The sequence below is a fragment of the Jaculus jaculus genome, chromosome 2 (genome assembly GCF_020740685.1).
Source record: "Jaculus jaculus isolate mJacJac1 chromosome 2, mJacJac1.mat.Y.cur, whole genome shotgun sequence".
Lineage (NCBI taxonomy): Eukaryota > Metazoa > Chordata > Mammalia > Rodentia > Dipodidae > Jaculus > Jaculus jaculus.
In genome coordinates this window covers 111,802,283-111,827,027 of record NC_059103.1, presented here as the reverse complement: position 1 = coordinate 111,827,027, position 24,745 = coordinate 111,802,283, and the positions used below count along the sequence as shown (strand labels likewise).

The 24,745-nt window shown below is 38.7% G+C and overlaps 1 protein-coding gene across 13 annotated transcripts in view; it reads left to right on the top strand.

Annotated features, from left to right (window-relative positions):
* The window catches only part of Ptpn13 (protein tyrosine phosphatase non-receptor type 13), a 216,730-nt gene that overhangs the window by 154,875 nt on the left and 37,110 nt on the right, over window positions 1-24,745 (top strand). For 8 of the 13 annotated variants that reach the window (XM_045142565.1, XM_045142568.1, XM_045142567.1 and 5 more), the window contains 9 exons: window positions 11,636-12,102; window positions 13,009-13,152; window positions 15,565-15,658; window positions 16,743-16,828; window positions 17,419-17,581; window positions 19,399-19,613; window positions 19,701-19,799; window positions 21,666-22,030; window positions 23,554-23,725. In XM_045142565.1, coding sequence (XP_044998500.1) covers window positions 11,636-12,102; window positions 13,009-13,152; window positions 15,565-15,658; window positions 16,743-16,828; window positions 17,419-17,581; window positions 19,399-19,613; window positions 19,701-19,799; window positions 21,666-22,030; window positions 23,554-23,725 — 1,805 coding nt within the window. The remainder of the gene's footprint in view (window positions 1-11,635; window positions 12,103-13,008; window positions 13,153-15,564; window positions 15,659-16,742; window positions 16,829-17,418; window positions 17,582-19,398; window positions 19,614-19,700; window positions 19,800-21,665; window positions 22,031-23,553; window positions 23,726-24,745) is intronic. The other 5 variants (XM_045142564.1, XM_045142573.1, XM_045142572.1 and 2 more) reach the window with 1 other exon arrangement.

Genomic DNA, 24,745 nt, shown 5'->3' with positions numbered 1-24,745 from the left:
TTGCCCATTGCTTTAGAAGCAAAATATGAATTCAGAGTAAATTCATTTCCATAAATCCTCCACTAAATGATTTTAATTTTGTTTTTAATAGTTGTGTTAAGAAAAATTAATTTTTTCAAATATGTCTTAAGTCTACAAGGTAGACACTACAAAACTCTCCTCATGGAGCTTGTAATTTTATCAAGGGAGGCAAGAGGTAAAAAAAACTGACTAGACAAAATTTTAATTATAAGTATTCAAAAGAAGTCAAAGATATACTTATAAACATATAATGGAGGAACTGTACCTGGTATGAGGATCAGATGTTTTTCTTTTTTTTTTTTTTTAATTTTTTTTTTTAAATTTATTTATTTGAGAGCGACAGACACAGAGAGAAAGGCAGATAGAGGGAGACAGAGAGAATGGGCGCGCCAGGGCTTCCAGCCTCTGCAAATGAACTCCAGATGCGTGTGCCCCCTTGTGCATCTGGCTAATGTGGGACCTGGGGAACTGAGCCTTGAACCAGGGTCCTTAGGCTTCACAGGCAAGCACCTAACTGCTAAGCCATCTCTCCAGCCCCAGATGTTTTTCTTAGTAGAGTAAAAATATAATTGTGTAAAATCACTTCTCCAAAGGCTAGACTAATTTTATCATGGTAAATAACTATTCTATAGTGTCACTTATAAAAGGTAAAACTCAAACAGCCTTAAATTTACCTGTATACACCCCAGGTTCCCTCCTCAGTCATGTCACCAAAGGGGAGAGTCTTTGTTTTAGTCTGGTCTGTGCTGCTATAACAGAGTATCCAAGACTAGATAATTTATAAAGAACAGAGGCTTATTTCCTACGATTCTGGAGACTGAAACCAAGCAACTTCATCTGGTGAGGGCATTTTTGCTGAGTCATCCCAAAGCAGAAGGCAGAAGGGCAAAAAGGCACGTGCATAAGAAAGATTGAACTCTGAGTCTGATTGTGTTAAAATTGACAGTAATTGGAACTGGAGAGATGGCTTAACAGTTGGAGCATTTGCCTGTGAAGCCTAAGGACCCAGTTTCCATTCCCCAGTACCCACGTAAGCACAGAGTGGTGCATGCATCTGAAGTTCCTTTGCAATGGCTAGAGGCCCTGTCACGCCCATATTCTCTCTCCCTCCCCCAAATAAATGAATAAATAAAATATTTTTTTAAATTAACGTAATCCAAGCATGAGTGTGGAGCCTGATGTCCTAAAATACCTCTTGTTATGATCATTTCCCAACACTTTTGTAGTTAGGATTAAGTTTCCAGTGCATCAACTTCAGGGAGAGTTAAACCATAGGTTTTATTTTTCTTTTTATTTACTAAATTCTTTAAAGTTATAAAATGGCTTATTAAAGTGAAACTGGTTTTTATATAAAACCCATGAGAGATATACTGACAATTCTCTTCATTGCCTAATGAGAATATCTAGCCGCCTGGGTATTATAGATAGCTGGGATTTGCTTATGATAAATATATAAAATATCACACTCATACATGCATTTTTTTCACAAAACTACAATTTTTATACTTAGTGTATCATCTTAATCTTTCTAATTCATTGTATTTTGGACTTCCATCTTTGTAGTAGACCATTATATTTTGCATGATGAGCATACTAAAATTCATTTAATTTATTATCTATTGTTATATATCCAGATTACTGATAATTCTATTACAAATGTTGTTCCAGCAAATACACCTGTTTTTATAGTGTCTGAAATATATATATATATTTTTAGAAGATACCTAGGGCTAAACAGATGTCTATGTACACTAAAGTATTGGTAAGTGCTACCAAATTGCCTGGCAAAGTTTATCAGTTAACCTGCTCTCTTCATACCATTAGTAGTACTATAAATATCTGTGTTTTTCTTTTGTTCTTTATTTTTTAACCTCTAAGCCATATCTCCAGCCTTGCTTTTTAAAAAATTTTTCTATTGACAACTTCCATAACTTTTGTTTGTTTTATAAAAATAGGGAGGAAATTTCATTACATTGCATATCCCTGAGAAATATGAAGATGTCTTTTCATAGACTTATTTATTTATGTTTTATTTCAAATTTCTAACCCATGTATTAACACTTTATTATGTCTTTGCTCCACTGAGGTTTGTTTTTTTTTTTAACCCTGATTATCTTTTTAAATTATATATTTTGGGCTGGAGAGATGGCTTAGCAGTTAAGGTACTTGCCTGCAAAGCCAAAGGACCCAACTTTGAGTCCCCAGGACCCATGTAAGCCAGATGCATAAGGGGGCACACACATCCAGAGTTTGTTTGCAGTAGCTGGAGGCCCTGGTGTGACCATTCTGTCTGTCTGTCTGTCTCCCTCCCTCTCTCTCAAATAAATGAATAAATAAAACTTTTTTTAATTATATGTTTTACATAAATTGTGGTATAACCCCAGTATACAAGATAGAACCCTAATACAGGCAGCTGGACAGGCCAGACAGAAATCCCCACTATCAGGTGGAGAAAGCTCAGTCCTTACACCACTGGTTCTGGCTTGTGGATTCAAGGACCAGATCTGGGTTAACCCCCACAGAGAGCAGTTGACTGGGGTGATCCATGAGATTCCCCCAAATAATGTAGCCTGTAGAGGTATAACCCCTCTTCCCCTCAATCTCCATTTCCTTCCTCAGAAGGGTTGTTGGTGTTCATTGTGTGGTAATGTGGTAATTAGGGCCTTTGTCTTTGGGGGGAGCTATGCCTCAGGGTATTGCTACCTGCCTTGTGGCTCTTAAAATTTTCCTGGCCCCCTCTTCCACAAAAATCCCTGAGCCTTGGTGGTGTGTCAGCAGTTGGTCTTGACTTCTCTGCAACCTCTGTATTTCTGTTGTAATGTTTGCTTCACCACAGTGTTTGTTGCTCTTTTCCTGGAAGTAGCCTGGTATGGTGGTGCACACCTTTAATCCCAGCACTCAGGAGGCAGAGGTAGGAGGATCACTGTGAGTTTGAGGCCAGCCTGAGACTACATAGTGGATTCCAGTTCAGCATGAGAGAGAGTGAGACCCTATCTCAAAACAAACAAAAAAAATCTCTTTTCCTGGTGGTGGTTGTTGTGCAAGCATTGGAAGTACGACTGGGGCTGCTGCTTCCTCTGCAGTTTCCTGTGGACCCCAGTAAATGTGGTAGAAGTGGCACATTTTGTGGAGAGCTGTCGGCTGGCTTTTCTTGTGTTGATGGATCTTGGATCTCCCCAGTGTACTCCACCATCTATAAAATAAAACACTCTCCAAACAAGGGTAAGCGCAGGTTTGATTAATGGGGACATGCATAGAAGCTTGAGAGATATTTTTATGAGGATACCCACTCAAGTTGTATCAGGAATACTGGGGACTTCGCTCTGGGTTTTGTGATTTTCTTGACCATAGGGTGTTGACTTGTTTCCCGATACCAGTTATGAGTTCTCTTCCATGAGTGGGCCTCATGTCTAATCACAGGGCACACAAAGGCTATGGACCACCATTGTGCAAGTGTGTACTTCTTGTCTGGCTGGGGGATTGTGTGGCTTGCAGAGTTTCCTGCTTATAGGTGCTGTTGGTGACCATTACCACCCAGTAGCTCCCATAGCACTTTCCAACACCATAAGGGTATGCCAGGAGAGGACTGGCTGTCCTCTCAGTTCCCACATTGTCTCTTGGTATTCTGAGATGGCAGCCTGTGGTATCTTCAGCAATAGGGTCTTACCTTTTAGCTCTGGTAACCAAGTGCTTGACAAAGGCTACATTATTTGGGGGAATCTCATGGATCACCCCAGTCAACTGCTCTCTGTGGGAGTTAACCCAGATCTGGTCCTTGAATCCACGAGCCAGAACCAGTGGTGTAAGGACTGAGCTTTCTCCACCTGATAGTGGGGATTTCTGTCTGGCCTGTCCAGCTGCCTGTATTAGGGTTCTATCTTGTATACTGGTATCCAGGAGGAAGGCTCCTGTTGTGCTGACTGCTTTAGACTTTACTTTTGTATAATTTCCCTCTCCACCCTCCCTTTCCCTGAATCCCATCCCACTACTAGTTTGCCTTGTATCTCCATCTCTCCTCCTTCCCTGGTTTCTCTTCTTCCTGGTCTCATTCTACTTACATTCCATAAACCTAGTGCTTATTCCCTTCTACACTCTGTTTCTGGTGATTCAATTTAGGAGCCGCAGATGAGAGAAAACATGTGATGCTTGTCTTTCTTAGTGTGACCTTTCTTAAGATGGTATTTCCCAAGTCTATACATTTGCCTGAAAATTTCATTTTTCCTTACTTTTGAGTAGAATTCCATTGTGTAAATGTACTACATCTTCATTATCCATTCATCAACCAATGGGTATTTGGGTTGATTCCAGTTCCTAGCTGTTGTGAATAGAGTGATGATAAACATGGTTGAGCAAGTAGCTCTGAAATAGAGAGTGGAGTCTGCAAGGTAAATGCCAAGAAGTGGGATAGCTGCTCAGATGCTACATCAATTTTCATATTTTTAGGAGCCTCCATACTGATTTCCATAGTGGTTGTACAAGTTTGCATTCCTGCCGCAACGTATAAGGGTTCCCCTTTTCCCATAGCCTCACCAAAATTTGTTGTCATTTGTTTTGTTGCTGATTGCCATCCTGGATGGAGTAAAATGAAATTTCAAAGTTGTTTTAATTTGCAGTTTCCTGATGACTTAAGTGGGTATTTGCCATTTGTATTTCTTTTTTTGAGAATTCTCTGTTCAATTCTCTGTCCCATTTTTCTTTGATTTTTTTTTTTATTACTTAGATTTTTGAGTTCTTTGTAGATTTAGCCTATCTCAGAGGTATAGCTGGTCAGTACTTTTACCCCATCTGTGGATTATCTGTTGACTCTGTGCAATCTTATCTGTACGAAAGCTTTTTAGTTTCATGAGATCTCACTGGTTGAGTGTTTAATTTCCTGAGCTGCTAGTGTCTTGTTAAGGAAGCCTTTCCCTACTTACTTATCTTGGAGAGTGCTCTCTATTTTTCCCCAATCAGTTTAGAGTTTCAGGTCTTATATTGGGGTCCTTAGCCCATTTGGAGCTGATTTCTGAGCAGGATGAAAGAAGTGGATCTAAATTCATTTTTCTACCTGTGATGATCCAATTTCTCCAGCACCATTTGTTGAGAATGCTGTCTTTTCTCCAGTGTGCATTGTTAGCTTCTATGTCAAAGATAAGGTAGCTGTAGTTGCTTAAACAAAGTCTGGATCTTCTATTCTGTTCCATTGATCTATATATTTGTTTTGTGCCAATAACATGCTGCTTTTGTTACTATAGCTTTGTACTATAACTTGAGATCAGGCATGGTGGTATCTCCAAAAATAGTTCTTTTGCTAAGGATATATTTGGATAGTCAAGGCCTTCTGTGGTACCATATGAATATTAAGATTATTTTTTTCTATCTCTGTGAAGAATGTTGCTAGAATTTTTATTGGTATTACATTGAATCTTTTTTTTTTTTCTGTATAATAGACATTTTTACAATGTTGATTCTTCCTATCCATAAACATGGGATTTCCATCTTCTCATATCCTCCTCAATTTATTTATTCAGTGTTATTGTGTTTTCATTGTGAAAGTCTTTCACTTCCTTGGTTAGTGATATTCCAAGATATTTAATTTTTTATGGCTATTGAAATTGGAACAACTTCACCGATCTCTTTCTGCACATATTTGTCTTTAGCGTATAGGAAGGCTACTGATTTTTGCATGTTGATTTTATATCCTGCTACTTTGCTGGAAAATTTATCACCTTTAGAATTTTTTTAGTGGAGTCTTTTGAGTCACTTGTATATAAAATCATGCCATCTGCAATAGGGGTAATTTGACTTCTTCCTTTCCAATTTGTATCTCTTTTGTTTCCTTCTCTTTTCTTATTACTTGGATTAGGACCTCTATCTCGTACTGTGTTGAAGAGCAGTGGTGAGAGGGCACCCCTGTCTTGTTCCTGATCTTAATGGGAACTCTTCAGGTTTGTCCCCATTTAATATGACTTGGGCCTTAGGTGCTTTATAAATTGCCTTTATAATGTTGAAATATGGTCCTTCCATCCTAATTTCTATGGCATTTTGATCATGAAGTGATTTTGTCAAAGGCCTTCTCTGAATCCATTGAAATAATTATGTGGTTCATATATTTAAATTTATTAATTTCCATATGTTTAACCATCCCTGCATCCCTAAAATAAAGCCTTCTAGAGCAAGGTGGATGATGCTTTTGGTGTGTTTTTGGATTTGATTGGCAAGGATTTTGTTGAGCATCTTTACATCTAACTAAATCCATCAAGGATATCAGTCTATAATTTTTCTTCTGTCTCTGTCTAGCTTTGGTGCCAGAGTAATGCTGGCTTTGTAGAAGGAGCTTGGGAGCATTCCCTCTTTTCCATTTGTGTGAAATAACTTGAGGAAAATGGCTTCAGTTCTTTGATTAAGGTTTGGTAAAACTTGAAAATCCATCAGATCCTGGACATTTTTTGGGTGGAAGGTTTTAAATTACATTTTCATTCTCATTGGATGTAATAGGTTTTATTTAGAAAGCTTACCTGTTCTGGGTTTAGTGTTGTTAGGTGATATGTATCTAGGAATTCATTCATCCTTTTCTTCCAGGTTATCAATTTTGTGGAATAAAGGTTTTGAAAGTATGTTCTGATAATTTTTCCAATTTTATTAGTGTCAGTTGTGACCTCTTCTTTTTCATTTCTAATCTTGTTAATTTGAGACTTCTCTGGCTAAGTGCTTATCAATCTTATTTTTTTCAAAGAACCTGCTCTTTATTTCATCAATCTTTTTAATTGTTTTCTTAATTTCCAATTCATTAATTTCTACTCTGGTTTTGATTATTTCCTTCCTCCTGGAGCTTCTGGGATTAGAATGTTCTTGTTTGTTTAATGCCTTTAGATGACTAGTTATTAATTTGGGTTCTGTCTTCGATATGAAGGCATTTAGTGCTATAAATTTCCCTTAGGACTTTCTTAAGTGTATCTCATAAATTCTCATATGGTATATTTTCATTATCATTCAGTTCTAGAAATTTTATAGTTTCATAGTTCCTTTTTTTATTTCTGCCATGATCCATTCATTGTTCAGTAGTGCATTGTTTAGTCTCTTAGAGCTGGTGTGTTTTCTATTATTTCTCTTGTTGATTTCTAGCTTTAATGCATTGTGGTTACAGATATAGTACAGGGAATTATGTCAGTTTTCCTGAACATATGGAGGCATGTTTTGTGCCCTAATATATTATCTGTTTTACAGAAGGTTCATGAGCTTCTGAGAAGAATGTGTATTCTGTGGAATTAGGGTGGAATGTTTAATAGATGTTTGTTAGGACTAATTGTTCTGTTGTTGTTGAGCTTCAATATTTCCCTGCTGATTTTCTGCTTGGATGATCTATCTAATGATGATAGTGGGTATTGATGTCCCCTACTATGATGGTGTTGGAATTTATTTCTGGGTTTTTTCTTAAGTAGGTTTTGTTCTATAAAATGAGGTGCACCTGTGATTAGTACATATAAGTTTATGATTTTCTTGTTGTATTATGTCCTTGCTGAGTAAGAAATGGCCTTCTTTGTCTCTTTTGATTACATTTGGTTTGAAGTCTATTTTGTCAGATACAATTATAGCCACACTTGCTTGCTTCTTATTTCTATCTTTTCACCCTGAGGAGGTATCTGTCTTTGACAGTGAAATGGGTTTCTTGTAGACAATAGATTGATGGAATCATTTTTCTGATCCAGCAGGTTAACCTGTGTCTTTTTGATCAGGGAGTTGAGACCACTGATGTTTAGAATTCTAATTGTGAGGTTTGATTTAATCCTTGTGTATTTGAGGGCTTCATGGGCTTTTGTGCTATGTTGAGATTTATACATTTTCATGTCTGTTCTGGTTTTGGTTATTGTTTTTCCCTCTTATAGAGTCTTGGGGTTGATTGTTTAACTTCTGTGTGAAGTATTCCCTGAAGTGTTCTGTGTAGAGTTAGCTTTGTACACATATGTTCATACAGCTTGCTTTTATCATAATTTTTTTCTTTCATCTTCTATTATGAGGGATACTTTTGCTGGGTATAGTACTTTGGGTTGATAGCCATAGTCTTTTCACTATTCAGAGTACTCCATTCCAAGCCCTTCTGGCTTTTAGAGTTTCCAATGAAAAATCAGAGGTAATTCTTTGTATATAATGAGTTATTTTTCTCTTGCTGATTTAGCATTTTTTTCTCTGTCTTCATTGTTTAGCATTTTAACAATAGTGTGTTGTGGAGAGTTTCTTCTTTGGTCCTGTCTAGTGTTCTGTGAGCTTCTTGTAGCTAGATAGGTCTCTCTTTTGTGAGTATAGGAAAATTTTCTTCAATAATTTTGTTAAAGATGTCCTCCCTATGTTTTTGGTCTGTATGTCATCTCCTCCTTCTTTGCCCACAATCTGGACAGTTGGTCATTTTAGTGCATCCCACAATTCCCTCATATTTTATTTGCATGATTTTTTGAACTTGTCATAGTTTTTGGACTCACAACCCAATTCCTCTGTCTTGTCGTGAAGTTCTGAAGTTCTGTACTCAACATGATTTACTCTGTGAGGCTTTCTATATCATTTCCATCCCTTTATTGAGTTCCATTTTCAGGTGCTGATTTGACTTTTTTGTTGTTTCTTGGAATTCATGCCTACATTATATCATTTCATCATTGAGCTTAATCCACTAGCTGTTAAGGTCAACTATTTGTTGACTTACCTTCAAATCATCTGTCTATTGAGAGCTCTCTGATTTTCTCCTACTGTGTTGAGCTAAGAAATGAGAAGTATCTGCTGTTGCTGAGGGCTCCCTTGCATTTCATGTAGGCAGTTGTTGGTTCTTTGATGCTTTTCTTCTAATCCCTCCATCCGCTTGTTCATAGTCTCATTAAGATTAATATGTTTAATATGCCATCACTTTAGGATTCCATGTGTGAAGTATCCTCTGTGTTTTTATTGGAGGCTTCTATTCCAAGGATAAGTAATCTTGTTGAGGATCTCTTGGCTTGATGTCTTGCAATGCTTGTTTTTCATTGAGGTTTACTTATTTCCAATTTGACAACCTGTTGCGTTGATAGTTGCAGTACTTGTTCCTTTTGTGGTGCCCAGATTGTCACCTGGTCAGCTTTGAACAAGGGAGGAGGGGGGAGGTTGTGTGCGCACTTGATTGGGCTGGGTGAACTAGGGTCTTAGTGGAGTCCCTGTGCATTGCCACCACATGGATCCAGATGTAGCCATAGCCTACTTGGCTTGCTTGCTGGTCAATCTGTTCTGTTCTCCCAGTATTATTCGCTGCTTAGGGACTTCAGAGTATGGGCTGCACTAGGATACAGCAGCAAAGTTGTCCTGCACTGAGGGGATGTGGATGCAGCTACCACTAAGGGAGTATGATCTCCTGAGGTTGACCTCCAGCCTTGCTGAGCAATCAGTCCCATGACCCTGACTGCAGTAGGACTGCAGCCACAGGCCCTGTGGGATGGGTATTTCAGTCTTATATGTTGTCTCCCAGCTTGAAAAATTTCTTGGATCTTTTCATCAGGCAGAAAGCTCCCCTGAACTTGAATACTGTGCCTACATCTCAACTCCACTTCTTACCTGTCTTTACCCACTTCCTCTGGACTGCTGCCTCTTATTTGGCCTCCCTACTGGAGGTAGCTGTGTTCCTAGCAAGCACGTTTTCTAACAATAGCACTTCTTGTTTCCCTCTCCCCAGCTCCTAGCAATACTCCATGCTTACCTCTCGATTTCCTCTCCTAACCTAGCACTGGCCTGGTGTGAGCTCAAACCCACCCTAGCAGCACACCACATCACACCACCTCTCCACTCCCTCCTCTGTCTCTAGGTACTCACACCTTCACAGGCTATTTGCTATGCTCTCCTACTTTCTTTCCAACTTTCTCACATTTCTCACATTTCCCCAGCCCCAGGGATGCCCACCTCAGTGCTCCAGCTAGTTGTGTTTCTCAGCCTCTGCTGCTGCCCTGGGCTGGAGTGCTGGAGCCTCAACTACTCAGTGTGAGTGGTCATGGGGACTCCCATAGTGGTTGTTTTCTCAGTTCTCTCCTCTGTTATAGCTTATTAACAGACTTTTAATTTGGGGAGAGAAGGGTGCACTGCCTGAAGACTTGGCCCTTGGTTCCCCCAACTTCTTTGCCTTGGCTGCTACTCCACCATCTTGACCTAAAGCCCCAACCCTGATTATTTGTTGTTGTTGTTGCTGAATATATTTGCTTTCTTAAATCCTTATTCTTTTAACCTTCTCCTTGGTGTCAATTGCTACATAAAACTTTAAATATGTTTAAAATTCACATATTTGATTCTTAAGAAAACACTTATGAACACTTGATAAGAATATAAAAAATTTAGAGCTGCCCTCCTTTATAATTACTTGGAGTTCAAAGTATGCATTCTGGGCTGGAGAAATTACTTACTGGTTAAGGAACTTGCCTGCAAAGTCATAGGACCTAGGATCAATTCCCCAGGACCCATGTAAGGCAGATAGATGCATATGGTGGCACATGCATCTGGAGTTCATTAGTGTTCCCATTCTCTCTCTCTCTCTCGTTCTCTCGCTCTCCCTCTCCCTGTTCCTCTCTCTTTCAAATAAGTAAAAATAAAATATTAGGGCTAGAGAGATGGCTTAGTGGTTAAGAACTTGCCTGTGAAGCCTAAGGACCCCGGTTCAAAGCTCAATTCCCCAGGACCCATGTTAGCCAGATGCACAAGGGGGCACATACATCTGGAGTTTGTTTGCAGTGGCTGGGGGCCTTGGCTTGCCCATTCTTTCCCTGTCTCTCTGCCTCTTTCTCTCTGTCTGTCACTCTCAAATAAATAAATAAAATTATAAAATAAAATATTAAAAATGCATTCTACTTGTGAGTATAGTTCAGTTCAGAAAACTTGCCTTGCAACCATGAGGCTCTTGGTTTCTCCCCAGTACCACCACCTCCAAGTATGAAACAAGATAAAGACAACAGGGGAGACTAGAGAGATGGTTCAATGGTTAAAGGCACTTGATTGCAAAGCCCAATAGCCTGGTTTTGATTCCCCAATTCCCACATAAAGCCAGATGCACAAAGTGGCACATGTATGTGGAGTCCATTTGCAGTGACAAGATGTACCCGTGCTCATGCTCTCTCACTCTTGCTTTCTCCCTCTAGAAAAAATAATAAGACAGCAGGGACCAAAAATATAGTCTATTAGGATACTATAAAACAAGTAGATAGGACTAACAGGCGTGGAGAGATAGCTCAGTGGTAAAGTACTTGCTTGGCATGTATGTAGCCCTGGTTCAATCCTCAGCATGCCAATTAATCAGTTTAATAAAAAGATAAAAGAAATTATGAAAAAGTATTAATTATCTCTGGAATCAGGAAATTCTTCAAAAAGAAAATCTATTTAAAAATGGGTCTTGGAGAATGGAAATGAGTTTAAGACAGAAAAGGTACCATTTTATAAAAGGTTTTTGCAAGAAAATCCAAGGAAAAAGAAAAACAAAAATATTTACTTAGATCTTTTAGTAGTTCCAGAGCCTGGGTCAGGTGTTCTACATGTATATTTTTGTGAAGTCCTCCCAGCTCTCTTAAGGAATCCTCGAGTATGTACAAACACAGGCATGTATGTCACTGACTTACTCTCATTTCTGAATCTTAACTTGTAGTGCCTTGTACTCCTGTGCATTTTTCCAATGGGATGAAAAACTATATGAAGAAAACTTCCTACATGCAAGACAGTGCTATAGATTCTCCTGAGGACCACCCCTGGCCACGTGGTACCCTGAGGCACATCACAGAAGGTTCCTTTGGACTCTCTGGGGGCTTGCGGGAAGGAAGCCTTAGTTCTCAAGATTCCAGAACTGAGAGTGCCAGCTTGTCCCAGAGCCATGTCAATGGTTTCTTTGCCAGCCATGTAGTTGACCGAACCTGGCAGGAATCACAACATGGCAGCCCTTCCCCATCTGTGATATTGAAAACCACTGAGAAAAAGAAGGCTTCCTGTGACAGTAACCGAAGCAAAGCTTCAGCCAGGCCAGGCATTTCAGATGTGACCGATCACTCTGACCATGGAGACTCAGACATGGATGAAGCCACATGCCCCCGCAATCAAGGTCATCAGACAGCAAAAATGGTATGGCTTGATTTTAACATGGTTTCCATTTAACAAAGAAAACAATGACAACTATATTAGAGTAGTATGATCTGCTGAAAGCTGCTCATGTAATTTGGGAAGAAAGAATAGCTTGGGTCTTCTGCTACTAAATGCTACTGCATTTCAAAGAAATTAGAAGCTTTGAACACTAACCCTTAAATGACCACTCTCAGATTATGATTCATTTCTCACAAGTTGATCATCTATGTATTTCATACATATGTTAATAAGAGACTTTAATATATGAGTAGTTCATAACATGTGCAGTTGAGTTTACTATGGATATCATAAGTTGTTCTCAAGTTCTAAGTGTGTGACAGTAATAACACAAATAATAAAAATAGCTCATTCTAGAAATGATAGAGTTAAGCTCATATTCTCAACCAGTTTTAGAAAAGGAACCTTGTGGGCTTTGGTTTACTGAAAACCCAGTATTTCTCACAACAGGTTTGTGCTGTTTTCTATTCTTCTGTTTGTGTCAAATCTGGAAAATCAGCAAAGCAAACATAAAGTCTACTATCTTAGACACTCAACTTTAATCTACTGTCTCATGAGTTATGTAAAGAAAATGGAAATAAACTTGGGAATAGAAGCAACATTGGGCAAAGATCCTAAGGTCCACGTGGGTTTTAGGTCTCCACCATGTTTGCCTGTCTGGAAGTATGCCCTTCTCTTTTTTTGAGTATCAGTTTCCTCAGCTGTACAATATGAATGCATTGAGCTATACAATATCTTCTTACATTTCCTCCAACCCTGCAGTTTATGAATGCACACTAAACTATAATATCTTGCTTTAACCCCCCCCCAAAAAAATATATATTGGTCTTCCAATAGTAACTCATTTTGACTCTAACTAGAAATTCTTTTTTGTTTTTCTTTGTTAAGGAATCTTCCTCAATGAATTCACCCAACAAAATGAATTTTAAAGCTTTTTCTTCATCACCTCCTAAACCTGGAGATATCTTTGAGGTTGAACTGGCTAAAAATGATAACAGCTTGGGAATAAGTGTCACGGTACTGTTTGACAAGGTTTTCAAATGTTTTCTCTTCTTTGTTTCCAGCAGCCTATTATATCCCAGCTTATTAGTGGACATATTTTGCTTCAATTGGGACACCTGTTAAATATTTCCATAATTTGAAAATTAAGTATCTTGAAAGTATTTAAAAGATTTAATGTTACGTATTTTTCCATGTTTTTAAAAAAATTACACAAATATTTCTTTTTCCCCTAGATTTCATACTGACTTAATATAAATATAACAAATGCAAAATATACAGTTAATGCAACTGCTATATACTTTAACAGTTTTTGCATGAAATAATGAGGTGATATACCTTTAACCTTTATCACAAATAATTGATAAATTATGTTTTTTCTTTCCAAAATATATAACTACCTAACATATTTAGTACCTTAAAATTAAGAGTTTTTAAAAATATATATTATTAAGGTAACTAAAATATGAGCATACTCTTTGATAAAATTATATAGAATTACCTAATGGATATGTTGTCCCTAAATGGCAACATAGTCTTTTATCACATTCAAAGATTTGCAGGCTGGAAAGTTAGAACAACAGTTAAAGGCACTTGCCTGCAAAGCTGAAGGACCCAGGTTCAATTCCCCAGTACCCATGCACAGAGTACCAGGCACACAAATTGGTACATGTGTCTGGAGTTTATTTGCAATGGCTAGAGGCCCTGGCACACCCATTCCCCCCCATAAATAAATAATTAATTTAATTTAATACTTAAAATATGGTAAGAGCTGGAGAGATGGCTTAGTGGTTAAGGTGCTTGCCTGCAAAGCCTAAGGACCCAGGTTTGATTCCCCAGAGCCCATGTAAGCCAGATGTACAAGGTGGCATATTTGTCTGGAGTTCACTGACAGTGCCTAGGCCCTGGTGCACCATTCTCTCTCTAAATAATAAGTAAATAAAATGTTTTAAAATTTTAATTTAAAAAAAAAGAAGATGGGTAATTATAAAAACACTTAGAAACATAATTGAACTGCATTATATATGGATCAAAAAATCCTATTTTGGGCCTGGATATCCATGACCTCACAGTGCCTGACACTACCTACACAAGACCATCATAATGGGAGGAAATGATCATGACATCAAAATAAAAGAGACACTGATTGAGATGGGGAGGGGACATGATGGAGAATGGAGTTTCAAAGGGAAAAGTAGGGGAAGGGAGGGTATTACCATGGGATATTTTTTATAATAATGGAAGCTGTTAATAAAAAAAAATCCTATTTTAGTACATTTAAAACATAACAGATGGGCTGGAGAGATGGCTTAGTGGTTAAGACACATGCCAGCAAAGCCAGTGGACCCAGCAGGTTCAAGTCCCCAGTACCCATGTGAAACCAGATGCACAAGGTAGCACATGTGTCTGGAGTTTATTTCCAGTGGTTAGAGGCCCTGGTGTACCCATTCTCATTCTCTTTCCCCCCTTGCCTCTCTTTCCCACTCTTAAATAATAAATATTTTAAAATTTTTATAAAAATATAACACTTTTCCTCTTGCTCTTAATTTCTTTAGAATTTTATCATCTTTTAATGGTGAAAGAAGATAAAATTATATTTTCCTCAGAGAAAACTGATTCATTAGACCTCATCTATACCATTTTTAAAAAGTTATAAAAAACTTTTAAAATATGGGCTGGAGAGATGGCTTAGCGCTTAAGCGCTTGCCTGTGAAGCCTAAGGACCCCGGTTCGAGGCTCGGTTCCCCAGGTCCCACGTTAGCCAGATACACAAGGGGGCGCACGTGTCTGGAGTTCATTTGCAGAGGCTGGAAGCCCTGGAGCGCCCATTCTCTCTCTCTCCCTCCATCTGTCTTTCTCTCTGTCTGTCACTCTCAAATAAATAAATAAATAAATAAATGAATAAATAAATAAATAAAATGAACCAAAAAATATTTTAAAAAAAACTTTTAAAATAAAGGAAAAGCCTACTTTCCCTTGACTCATGAGATTTGCTCTCAGAGTCACAATATAATATAATATAATCTGGAGTACATGATTGCAAATCAAGGGGGTAGGTAATTAGGTTCTCGCACTAATTATGCATAGATGGATGTTGCTTTCTGCTTGCTCATAATGCATGGCGTAGACTTTCAAAGGAAGAACCATTCCTCATCTAGTCAGCATCCAGCATCTTGTCACTTTCTGAATTAAACAGGGAGTTTCGCTAAGTAGAAACTGCTTCAGCACTTGGGGAACTTTGCTAACAATTCTTTTGGATGCTAGAGCAAATGCACGTGCTCCAAGTCGTGCCTCAGCTTTAACCATGCTCTCGGGTGCCGGCATAAGTGCCGTGTGCAGTCACACTGCAGCTTTGTCTGGGCACATGAATCCTTCCTAGGGCCAGATTTGAAAGCACGAAAACGTTTCATATGACAAAATTTCACTTTGTGTTTTTCTGTTTAGGGAGGTGTGAATACCAGTGTCCGACATGGTGGTATATATGTGAAAGCTGTCATTCCCAAGGGGGCAGCAGAGTCTGACGGTAGAATTCACAAAGGTATGATGTCTTTATATGTGCACAAAGTATGTACACAAATATTAGAACAAATAAAACTGGTATAAGCCTTAAAATTTGTAACATGATATAAAAACACACTCAATTTTAAAACTACAACATTAACAAAATTCCTATGGGCCAGGAAGATAGTTCTGTGGGTAAGAACACCTGCTGTGCAAGCATAAGGACCTGCGTTTGCTCCCAGCACCAGTGCAAAAGGCTGAGAGTGGCCAGAAATCACACACGCCTGTAACCCCAGTGCTGAGGAGGGTGAAGACAAGAGGATCACTGGGGCTGTCTGTCCGGCACAGTGGACTGAAAAGCAGGGAATTCCAGGTTCACTGAGACTCTGTCTCAAGAAAATAAGCCATAACAGTGATAGAGGAGAAAACTTGGTGTTCTTCTCTGACCTTCACATATGTACGTGAGACATGGCATCTACATACATGTGCATATATCATATACATACTATGCACACACAAAAAAATTCCTTGACACCACAACAAAAACACTTCTTTTAGCATATTCTTTAGTAGCAGAAAAGATCAAAGCAATGTTTTGATAGCTGCTTTGCACCTGATAAGCAGCAAACTGACAGAGACTGGAGAAGCGAGAGTGACCTGTTAAACATTGACATCTACACGTGAGAGAGTAACTGGGACCTTACCTGCAGCTGTATGTTTATAGTTCAGCTTATCTTTTGTCATGATTTAAGTTTATTGTTACAAAGATATGATTCTAGCCATGCATGGTGGGACACATCTTTGAAATCCTGGCACTGGGTGACTGAGGCAAGTGGACCACACATTTGTGGCCAATCTGGAGAGTCAACAGTTTCACTGTTCCACCCATTGGTGTTAGTAAAACTCTCTTCCCACACATAATCTTGGGTGATCTGGAATGCCTCAGTGATGCTCTGACTATTCCAGTGCCTATACGACATGAACTACCACACTATCTATGGGTTCTTGATCCAAGCCCAGGATGTGCCTCAAAAAAAAAAAAGAAGTCCAAAATGTGACTTAGCCATATAATTAAGCAACAAATTAAATAACATATTAACAAACTGTACAATAACTTATAGGTGACCGTGTGCTTGCTGTCAATGGAGTAAGTCTGGAAGGAGCTACCCATAAGCAAGCTGTGGAAACTCTCAGAAATACGGGACAGGTAACAGATCATTATAGCAGCCTGCTGAGAAGGGTTTAATAAGGTGTAACATCTATCTTATTGGCATCTCAAATCTGCTGGCAAAGAATCCAAGACTGACTAATAGAACTATTCTGCATTTTGCTATTCCTGTTGTTTTTTTTATCCAAGAATCAAGTATTAAAACAAGAGATTCTTTTCTTGATGAAGCTGTCTTGGCTGTGCTTAGCCCTCATATTATCAAATTGCCTGGTAGAGAGGAATGGAGATTGAGTTTCTAACACATTTCATAAATATCTACTATTTTCTAGGGCTTTTTTACTCCTAGTCATTCTTCAACCCAAGCCCTAAATTCATTTTGTTCAAATACATTTTGGGTCAAGGAGTTTACCAAATTATTTATTATGATTTTTATATTACTATATGGTAGTAACTTATTTGACTTTATTACTTTCTCTACAAGAAGTAAAGAAAACTTTATTTTGTACTTCTATTATTTCTTTCCTCTCTGTCTGTATTTTAGTGAACCAAATAATTGCATCTTCCCAACTTAAAATTACCTCTAGTCTTAGCCTTCTTCATGGTTAACGAAGTGCTATCCATGTGCTCAGGTGGTTCATCTAGTGTTGGAAAAGGGGCAGTCACCAGCATCCAAGGAGCATATCCCTGTGACCCCACAGTGTACCCTTCCAGACCATGATACGCATGCTCAGGCTACAAAGAAGTTGTGGGAGAACAGCACTCATGGCAAAGACTACAGCTTTGTCACTGAAGGTCAGGCCTGAAGAGATGATGGTGTCACTGTGAAATTATTGCTTATTCAAGAATGATCGTTACATGTTGTGATGCAGTCCATGCCCTAGTATCTCTGCTCTTATCAATTCTAAAATCATAACCTGGTGCAGCAGCCACACTGACCAAAAAATGTGCTTCAAGCTTATCAAGTCTGAAAGTTTAGGGATAACAAATTCATGTCTGAATGTGGACATGTAATATTGCCTTAAGTATGTGTTAAATTTTAAATGAAATTTAGTAAAGAAAGATAAGTATAAATTATTGCTGAGAATAGTTTCAAACCCATATGAAATTTTGACTTTTAAATTTGGTTTGTTGGTTTTGCTTTTGCTTTTTGAGACAGGATTTCACTCCGTAGCTCTAGCTGGCCTTGGAACTCACTGTGTACTTCAAGCTGGCCTCGAAACTGGTGATAATCCTCCTGCCTCATTCTGAGGCAGGAGCCACCAGGGCTAGCTATAAATTTTCTCTATTTCTATTTAATTTTATGAACTGTGAAAGTATCCCTGGAAATAAATCCACATACTACTTCCCAAATACTAGTTTTTCTTACTAAATTGCCAGCCAGCTGGGTGTGGTGGCGCATGCCTTTAATTCCTGCATTCAAGAGGTAGAGAGGTGAGGATGACCATGAATTTGAAGCCAGACTGGAACTATAGAATGAGTTCCAGGTCAGCCTGGGCTAGAGTGAGACCCTACCTTGAAAAACAACAACAAGGAGGGAAAAAAAAAGAGTAAACTTTCCAGCCCAGGAACATAAGAATAATTGGTAACACCCTAAGAAAATGAAGAACATGTAGTAGTGAGTTCTCTCAGGCTGGTGTGTTCCTAACACTGGAGTGTGAGCTCTTGTGAGGCTTTTGCCTTTTAGAGGGCTCAAATGTTCTTTACTTTGGAGTTAATGGCATACAGTCATTTTGTCTCTTACTTTAAATTTCTGTTTGATTACATAAATATCAGCAACTCAGAGTCCAGAAAATAGCCCAGCCTCTGTCACTTTCCTGACGATGAAATTGAAGTTAATGGTCCTACTTAATCATGTTCTTTTCCCATACCCTTTCTTTAAATGTACTTTTTTTATTTTCCAGTTTTTGTTCTATTAACTTATTTTACTTATGAGAATGTTAATTGGGATGCCATTTCAAATTATCTGGATAAAATTAGGCCTCACATAAATGTTACCCTCATCTAACATTTATTTTGGCCTTCTTACCATTTCTCTCCATTGTATGTCTAAATTTCTCTTGGACCCCCCTTTTTCTCTTTCTTCATTTTATTTTATTCAGTTTTTGATATACTTTTTTAAAAACAATGTAGGATTGAAACAACTCCCTTTTGCAAACCCTGCTTTGGAGCTGTGCTAACAGTTTAGTTTATGCAGCTGGCTCATTGCATTTTCTTAATAGGAAGGGAATGTTCAAGAGGATTTGACTTTGGGATAAGGTTGTATTAAGTACATATGGAACTGATCATAGCTGAGGAAAAATGGACTTTTAACAGATGTATATAGGGCTGGAGAGATGGCTTAGATGTTAAGGCACTTGCCTGTGAAGCCGAAGGACCCAGGTTCGATTCTCCAGGTCCCATGTAAACCAGATGCACAATGGTGGCTCATGCATCTGGAGTTCATTTGCAATGGCTAGAGGTCCTTGCATGCCCATTCTCTCTCTCCATCTCTCTGCCTCTAATAAATAAATAAAAATAAAGTCTTTTTTAAAAGATGTATATGAAAATACATATTTGTATGCTTAAGTCTATACAACTTCAGAATATTTAACTTTATATTTCTTCTCTAGAAAATACATTTGAAGTAAAACTGTTTAAAAACAGCTCAGGCCTAGGATTCAGTTTTTCTCGAGAAGATAATCTTATACCAGAGCAAATGAATACCAGCATAGTAAGAGTTAAAAAGCTCTTCCCTGGACAGCCAGCAGCAGAAAGTGGGAAGATTGATGTGGGCGATGTTATCTTGAAGGTGAATGGAGCCTCCCTAAGAGGACTATCTCAGCAGGTAATCCAGCAGACAAGGACAGGTGGGTGGGCGGTGTGCTAGTACCAGCTTAACTACACCTTCTTTTGCCATTTACGGTTCCTGCAGGAAGTCATATCTGCTCTCAGGGGAACAGTTCCAGAAGTGTCCTTGCTCCTCTGTAGACCTCCACCTGGGGTGCTACCAGAAATTGACACTACTCTTTTGGTAAGACCTTTGGAAAATACCAAGTTAGTAGCTTGCTAACTTCAGCCAGAGCTGTTTCACCATGTTGGTCTACTGGGTTTCAGCCCAACCCCTTCGTTAGCAAGGCATCGTTGTCTCATGTGCATCACTCAGCCTCACTGAGTATGTGTAATGGAATCGATTCTCTTTTTCTCCTCTCTCTTCTACTGCTAAGCTTCTGAAACACTAGGAATCAGGAACTTCTTTTCTAAGAAGAAATGGAAAGGACCAAGCAATGGTTAACAAGAACCTGGTGCCCACTTCATTGAACTAAACAAAGACCTATTCTCATTCAAAAAATGAAAGTTGAGGTTTTGCAGCCTTTTTTAAAAATAACACTAGATTGCCAGAGAAAGGGTTATGTCAAGAAAAATGAAAATAAGCTAAAATATATTTGATGGTGATGTACAAGAAAACCTGCCTTCACCTTGTACACTAACAATTTCCACTACTAGTGAATGTTGTTTCTGGTATGGAAACAGACATGTCTAGACCCGAAACTTCACCCCTTACATCAGGAAGAGGGGACTTATTAGAAAAACATTAATAGGAACAGAACATTTTCTTATATTAATGTGCATGTATATGTATATCTGTATGTATGTTCATGTGCAAGTTCAGGCACTCATGAATGTAAATCAGAGGACAAGCCAGATGTCAGTCCTCCTTATTCCCACCTTGTTTTGAGGTAGGATCACTAGTAGTTCACTACTGCTTATGCCAGACTATCTGGCTTTATGTGAGTGCTGGGGGTCTAAACTTAATACTTCATACACATACAGCAAGAACTTTAACTGCTGGGCCATCTGCGCAGCTCTAGAATGTGACATTCCTGAAAAGTTCCTTAGAAATAGGATTTTAAGAAACTATATTGAAGGGCTAAGATTGTAGCTCGGTGGTATGGCATTTGCCTAGTATGCTCAAGGCCCTAGGTTCATTCCCAAGCACCACGTAAGACAAGTTGAAGTAAATGGAGCTCTTGATGAGTTACATCAGTTGATAAAGACTTACTGGGAAAAAAAATTTTTGAATTTTTTTCTGCATGTGGTATGTGATGGTGGTATGTGTTTGGTGAGTGTATATGTGTTTGCACATGCCCTCTCCATCACGCATCACATATTTTCTTGAGATGGAATCTCTTACTAATTCTGGAGGTTGGCATTTTCACAAGCCACAAGCATTCTGTGTTTTCTGATGTCTGCTCCCCGCAGGACTGGAGATAAAGGCATGTGCAGCCATAACAACTGTTTACATAGATGCAAGAGAATCACACTCAGTCTCAGGACCCCCCAACCCCTCAGGTCCTCATGCTTGGGTGGGATGCACTCAACTACTTAGGGTATACCCTCTCCAGCCCCAATTCGGAAATGTTTTTAAGTCTGAAAACATTCTGTATGTGACCATATAGAAAATTATAAAGAGAAACCCTGTGAAAATTTACATACACGCAAACAATTTAGCTAAATTTCTGTGGATAGGAAGCAACTAAATATTTAATAAAAGAAGGCTGAAATAAAGCTATAGCTATCTATAGGACTATTATATCATTATTTAAATTATTTCTAATGCATATTTAAGAACATCTGAAAACACTCTTGAATGAGACCTAAATTTTGGAAGTAGAGTATAAGTAATAACTCTAATTCTGATATAAACTCTAAGTTAGCCTACAGGATTTGTAGTTGTCATTTCATAGTAATATTTTTTTCTTTAATGAACATAGATTGCTTTTATTATCAAAAACTGAATTTAATATTTTAGTAGAGAGCACTGTTTCACAACTGAGTGCTTCTAAAGTTAAAATAAGGTGTCACCCTCTGATCTCTTTAAAAACTGTGTCCCTTGCAGACCCCACTCCACTCTCCAGCACAAGTTCTTCTGAACAGTAATAAAGAACCTTCCCAGCCATCATGTGTGGAGCAAAGCACCAGTTTAGATGAAAATGAAATGTCTGACAAAAACAGGAAGCAGTGCAAGTCCCCATCCAGGAAAAACAGTGACAGTGACAGCAGTGTGAGTGGAGAAGATGACCTTGTGAAAGCTCCAGCAAAGATCTCAGATATGACCTTGAGCTCCCCTGTGACTCAGAAGCTCAACAACGTGGCTGCCCAGACACAAAGTCAGCACGGAGCACCCAAGAGCCAAGAGGATGTCATGTGTGCCATGTTTTACTATCCTCCGAAAATACCCAATAAACCAGAATTTGAGAACAGGTATCATCATGTTTACTGGAATGTTCCCAACAACTGCTCATGTTGCCAACAGTAGCAGCACCAAGCATTGCTTTAAAAATGTAATTGCCTAAAGAATTGTAATCCTAGTGCAGGGGAGGTGGAGACAGGAGGACGCGCTGAGCTTGCTGGCTAACCAGTCTTGCCTGTCTGTTGATTTCTGGCCAATGAGAGACTCTCAAAAAGGTGGATGATATTTCTGAGGAATGACACCCAGTGTTGTCCTGTAGCCTATACACACCTACATATACAATGATGTTTAAGAACAGTGTCTTGTTAGCTGTCTGCCATGGTGGCTGACAATTCTAGTAAACTGGGACACTCTCAAGCCAGTTATCATGGCCCTTGCTTCTGAGAATTTTTACTAGTAAGTAGGAAAGCTGTTTCTCAGTGCTGTTTAACCAGAACAAGAGGAGGAGGGGTGGTTGTAGAGGATAGCACTAGGAAACAGGAAATAGGAAATAACTGAAAGCATAGAAGCATCCAGAGAAAAAGACACATCTGTACTGCTAATAGCTGCTCCTGTATTTTACTTTTGTGTGTTCATGTGTATCTAGTCTAACCATACTTGTTTAAGTTCATCCCTTCCTTCCTTCCTCCCATCAATCATTCTATTTTCTGTTCTACTCTCTTCTTTCATCCAAAATAGCCACAGGAGCCAGGCCTGTGATGCCAGCTACTCAAGAGCTGAATCACAAATGCAGGGCCTGCAAGGAGACTTCAAGGCCAGCCTAGGCAACCTAGTGAGAGCCTGTCTCAAAATAAAACATGCTTTTTTAGGACTGGCGAGAAAACTGTCAGTAAAGTATTTATATTACAAATATAAAGACCTGAGCCTAATTACCAGAATTTACATTTAAAAAAAAAGCCAGGTATGGTGGTGCAAGCACTTGTAATGGGAGGTAGAGGCAGGAGGATTCATGGAGCTTGCTGGGTAGTTGGTCTAGCCTACATAGCAGATTGTAGGCTGATGAGAAACTATCTCCAAAAACAATGGGTGACATTCCTAAGGAGTGACATCCAGAATTGTTCTCCAGCCTACACACACATGCACCTGCACACACATGAACATACACACAAAAAGTGCTTTTAGAAAGGATGAAGATACAGCTGAGTGTAGAGCGCTTGCCTGGCATGAACAAAGCCCTAGCTTCAGTCCTCAGTACTTAAAAGAATTAACAACCGCAGGCATAAAACTTTTATTCTCCTTTGTTTCTTATAGTTTAAAATACACATTAGGCTTCTGGCAAAATTAACTTCAGCCTTGAATTAACAATTAGGAATAGAAAGCATAATTCTTAAACTGTCTTATTGTCCTTAGGCAGTTTAAAGAGCTTTCTTCTTCAAAATTGACCATGCCCAGAGAATAAGCGATCAGTAGCATTAACATATTAATATATTCATTGTCTTGCTAGCCAGGATTGCAGTCAAAATTACACAGGCTTATCTGTTCAGCACTGTCTGTTATGGCACTTGAAAATAGTCTTGTTTTCTTCTCTCTGTAGCAGCCCTCCTTCCCCTCCACCCCTGGATCTGAGTCCTGGACAAAGCTGTCAACCCCAGTCACAATGTCCGGCTTCTAATTGGATTGCTAAATATCATACACCTCACACTTCTGAACCAACTGGACAAGAAAACTTGACAACTTTGGAAAACCATCTTGAAGACTTTGAGCTGGTAAGCTGTCTCTTCTGTCTTTAACAACAATTGGCATTTTCTCCGTGAAGATGCAGGTATACACAATATTCTGTTAGTTGGAGAAAAAGCTATGTTTTAGAGGCACTTTGTGTCTTCATCTACTAAATGGAAATCATATATAACTGGTCTGTTTTCCTGCTGAGAAATTAGGGGGGAAATATACATATATATATAATATGTATAATATGTATAATATGTGTATTTATTTATATTTATATATTTATTTTTTTCAAGGTAGGGTCTCACTCTAGCTCAGGCTGACCTGGAATTCACTATGGAGTCTCAGGGTGGCCTCGAACTTGCAGTGATCCACCTTCCTCTGCCTCCCAGTGTTGCAATTAAAGGCATGCACCACCACACCCAGTGAAAATTATATATATATAATTTTTGATACCTAGGTACTATTGCTACCTTGCTGCCATTTGTGTACCCTGTGGAGAAGTCACCTATTTTTTTCTGACTCCTGGTAGCTTTGGCTGGGCACCTGAGGCTTGTGGTAAGGACTCACATAAAACACCCAGCACAGAGTTTAGACACCCAGTAACTATTATTTGTGTTTCTCAAATCCCACTGAGTTACCTATTGAATTTTCAACATTTGCTATAATTTTCTCATCTATATTTTTGTTCGTGTGACCAAATGAAATCATTGTATTGTAATAGATTTAAATTTTCTAAACCTGCAAATCAGGATTAGAAACCTAATTTCCAAGTATAATATACTTTACACAGACTGAAAGTCATCCTTTTTCCAGTTTATTATTCAAGCAATAAATCTTTATGTAGAAAAATATAAAACAAGAAGTAAGGAATTAGATCACCTATAATTTCACCAGTCAGATATCCCATTGCCTTGTGTGCTGAGCGTGCATGTGCATGCGTGTGTGTGCGTGTGTTTGTGTGTATGTATAGCAGCTACATCATCAGTTTCATTCTTAGCAAAAAGTGAAAATAATTTTTAGAAATCTGTCATTGTCTATTCATCTTCTCCCTTTGATGT